At 37.0% G+C, this 3,764-nt stretch overlaps 1 protein-coding gene across 1 annotated transcript; it reads right to left on the reverse strand.

The window, feature by feature from the left end:
• Window positions 1-286: 286 nt before the first annotated feature.
• LOC145138969 (uncharacterized) lies at window positions 287-2,396 on the reverse strand. Its single transcript, XM_079072951.1, has 5 exons — window positions 2,340-2,396; window positions 1,158-1,472; window positions 928-1,099; window positions 583-621; window positions 287-381 (listed from the first exon to the last, which is right to left on the reverse strand). Exons 1-5 carry the CDS (start codon window positions 2,394-2,396, stop codon window positions 287-289), a joined length of 678 nt encoding a protein of 225 aa, XP_078929077.1.
• Between the last annotated feature and the right edge of the window lie 1,368 nt (window positions 2,397-3,764).

A 3,764-nucleotide genomic window follows, 5' to 3' on the forward strand; every position in this document is an offset into this window, starting at 1 on the left:
GAATGTGACTATGTGTTATCTCACTCTAAGTATTAAAGGTACACATTTTCTTCTATTACTATAAGCTAGGTTACAAACATTGGCGTCGATGACTTTTTGGTATTCTATTTTCTTTTTTTATGCCAATATACTTTCGCCATTTATATTATTTTGAACATTATGGTTAATTAATATTAACCATTAACCAAAACCGTTAACGGATAAAAACCATTAACCATAACCACTATTAACCATACCCAATGGCTACAAAAATGCATTAACCAATCATAATGGTTATGGTTCGGTTTTAACCAATAACCGAACCAAACCGCCCCATACACACCCCTAGAAAAAACGCAGCATCGATATTCTTTCTTTCGGGGCATGTTTCTGATTCAATATCTAACCAAAACATATGTTTGTACAGTAAAAAATGAATTACAAACTCCAAATTAAATGTTGGAAAAAAATCAAATAATTCCAACTTCATATGAGTGAGTTATGTTCATTTTAAAAAACAAAAAAAATGTCAAACCGGTTCCGGTTTTTAGAACCGGGACCGGTTTTCATAAAAATGGAGAACCGGTAACCGGACCTTATTACCAATTCCGGTTCCGGTTCCGGCGGTTTTAATGCTCATCCCTAACAGAAACATCTTCACGAAGATTTTTATCATTAAGAAGAGCCATGAGTTTAGAATACTGATCTCTTGTCAAAACATGATGATAACCTCGATCAGAAGGGCCATCCAAAGAAGAACAAGTTTCATTAGAAAAAGAAGCATTTCCAGAAACAGTAAAGGACTTATTAAATTCAGTTCTAGGTTTAAAATCCTAGGATAACCAATCAACTTATAACATTTTCCAATATTATGACCCTTTAAACCACAACTTTTACACTGAAGATTTTGGTTCTTATTTTTAAACCTTTTTTAATCATTCAACTTACCAGCAAAAGTAGAAGATTGACTTTTATTTGTTATAACAGAAACAGAACAATTCTTTTGATTATACTCTTCCCTAAAGACTGTAGAAAAAACAGAGTTAACATCAAGTAAAGGTTCTATGATCAGAATATTACTCTTTACATGATTAAATGAGTCATTTAAACCACTCAAAAACTGCATAAGCATCATCAATTTTGAATGATTATATAACTGAGTAGCAATTTTCACAAACACATTCAGTACATGTTGTTAAAGCATCAAATTCTTTCCAAAGACCATCCAATTTGTTAAATTTATCTGACATAGACAGACCACTCTGAGTTAAAGAATTTATACGTTGATGCACATTAAACACAACAGATCCATCTGCTTTGTAATAAGTATCACACAAATCATTCCAAATATCAAGAGAAAATTCATAACATGCATGACTGATGTAAATTGATTCAGATAATGAATTAAGAATCCAATAACACATAATAGCATTTACCCTATCCCATTTAAGAGACTTAACAGTGTCCTTTTTATCATCGAACTTTTCCATACTCTAAAATTTCCAGTACCAAGCAACTTAAAGCTAATTATAGTGGTAACAAAATTATCAGAAGGATGCAAAAACAAAGACTCATCAAAGTCAACAATATCATTCTTGTTAGAACTCTCTCATGGTGTTCCAGATATGATTGACACCAATCACAAATCACAGAAGAATCAGGAATCTATAACCTAAGCATGATGATTCAAAAAATAGTTTCTATAAGTCAAACCAGATTCATAGCACATATGAGGCTAGAGCAGGTTGAAATATAGAAGTGAATAATCGTGATCAAAAGATAGTTGATAAATCAGAACACCAAAAGAAGAAGAAGAAAAGTTGTGGGACTTACAACGATCAACAAAAAATGCACAATAAGCAGCAAAGTAGTATAAATCTGAACCTCATATTTACCACTGAAGAAGACAAAGCATTCAAATGCCAGAACCAATGTAACATTCCGTTAAAAGTAAATAAATAATAATAATAATAATAAATAAAAATTGATAAATAAATAAATAATAAGCCCTAAAACCCCGAGATGTATTTTATATTTTATTTTATTTTAGCCTTAAATTCGTAATAATTCATCAGTGTTAGCCATAAGGAGTTAAATGCTATAATTTCCAGAATTTGGGGTCTATATTGTAACATTAGGACTTAAAATGTAAAGAAATTCGTAAGCATTGGTTGTTTGGTAATTAGTGGACTTAGTTTGAAAAAGAAGGGGGATGAAGGGACTGAAAGTGTTAAAAATGCATTAAGTTTGATATGAGGAATCGGGACTAAGACCCGTTACCTCCCATCCCTTGTCCCTCGTTTAAAAGCTTAGCACCCCAAACCCTAACCGTAAAAACAATACATCCGCCATCCTTATACCCCCTCATCTCCAGCCGCCACCTCCTTGTCTCCACCGGAGAACCACCAAGCATCCATCGTCACTGTTCTGTTGTCGGCGAAGACGAAGAGTCACGAATACGTCATTGATTCAGTCAAGGAGATCGGAAGATTGAGGATCGTGGAGGATGCTGTTGTTCGTGGTTGGGTCGTGCACATTGTCTTTCCCATTTCTTCTGGCACTACGCCTCAGCAAACGTCCGCCGTCGTCGTTCCACGCGTTTGTGATATTGTTGCCTCCGGCCATCGTTTGCCGTTGAAAAGGTGGTTGCAGTAGTGTTTTATTATGTGTGTGTGTGCGTGTTGTGGTTGCGACTTTGTGAGGCGCGTGTGTACTTTGGTTGGCCGGAAGTCGAAAAGAACCACCATGGCCTCCAACCATAGTGGTTGTCGCCCTTGTTGCCTTTTCTGCCACCACCCACCACCGTGTGGTGGTGGCTATGTGTGTGTGTGTGCATTTTTCTTTTGTATAGTGTAAGCTCGTATAATTGGATCTTGGCCAGAGATTTAAGAAAACCTACCACCACCGTGAGGTGGTGGCTGCCGCCGTTCTGCTTCCACTGGCCACCACCTTGGGTGGATGTGTGTGTGTTAGATGGATGTTTTGTGTGTACCGTAATGCCTTGATAATGTTTTGGTTTAAAAATTATAAACTACCACCATTAAAAATGGTGGCTGCCACCTCCCGCCGCCATGGACCGCCACCGACCACCACTGCCCGAGGTGGCAGTGGGTGGTGCCCGATTTATTAATTAAATATTTAATTAATTCACTGATCATCTAACTTAAGGAGTTGGAAACCCTAATTAGGGTTTAGAAAACCCTAATGTCAAGAAACCCTAGTTTTTGGAGTTGGTCGGGACCCGCGTTAAAGTTGTTAATTAAATTCTAAATAATACTTAATAATGCCCCTACAATTAACTTAATGCAATATTGGACTTAATGGATTAAGTCCTTAAGGGGTTAAGTGTGGAACACTAACCTAGTTATCATTTTATGTGAAAAACCCTAGAATCTGGGTGCCCTATTTTAGATAATGATCGGGCGTGTATTCAGGATATTGATTGGATTATTATTACACCCAAGATTGACTAAGTCAAACCTTAATCAGTCCTATACGTAGGTGATTAGGTCCTTAATGGGTTAAGTGTTCTCACTTAACCCTAATCGTCATTTTATGTGAAACCCTAATCGTCATTTCATGTGAGGTGGTCACTGTTGCAAGTGACTACGACCTGTAGGTGATTGGAAGTGAGTTGAATCTGTTAGAGTCCTTCATTGCTACAGTGGTTATCTACGCACATCTCGAGGTGAGTTTCGACACAGTGTACCCGTGGGTCGAAGGCACAAATATCAGCCCACTAGTTTTGGTTATCTGCTAGTAGAGGGATGCCCTAGGGACTGTAT

This window comes from Lactuca virosa, chromosome 9 (assembly GCF_052849685.1).
Source record: "Lactuca virosa cultivar CGN04683 chromosome 9, Lactuca_virosa_CGN04683_v6, whole genome shotgun sequence".
NCBI classification, from domain to species: domain Eukaryota; kingdom Viridiplantae; phylum Streptophyta; class Magnoliopsida; order Asterales; family Asteraceae; genus Lactuca; species Lactuca virosa.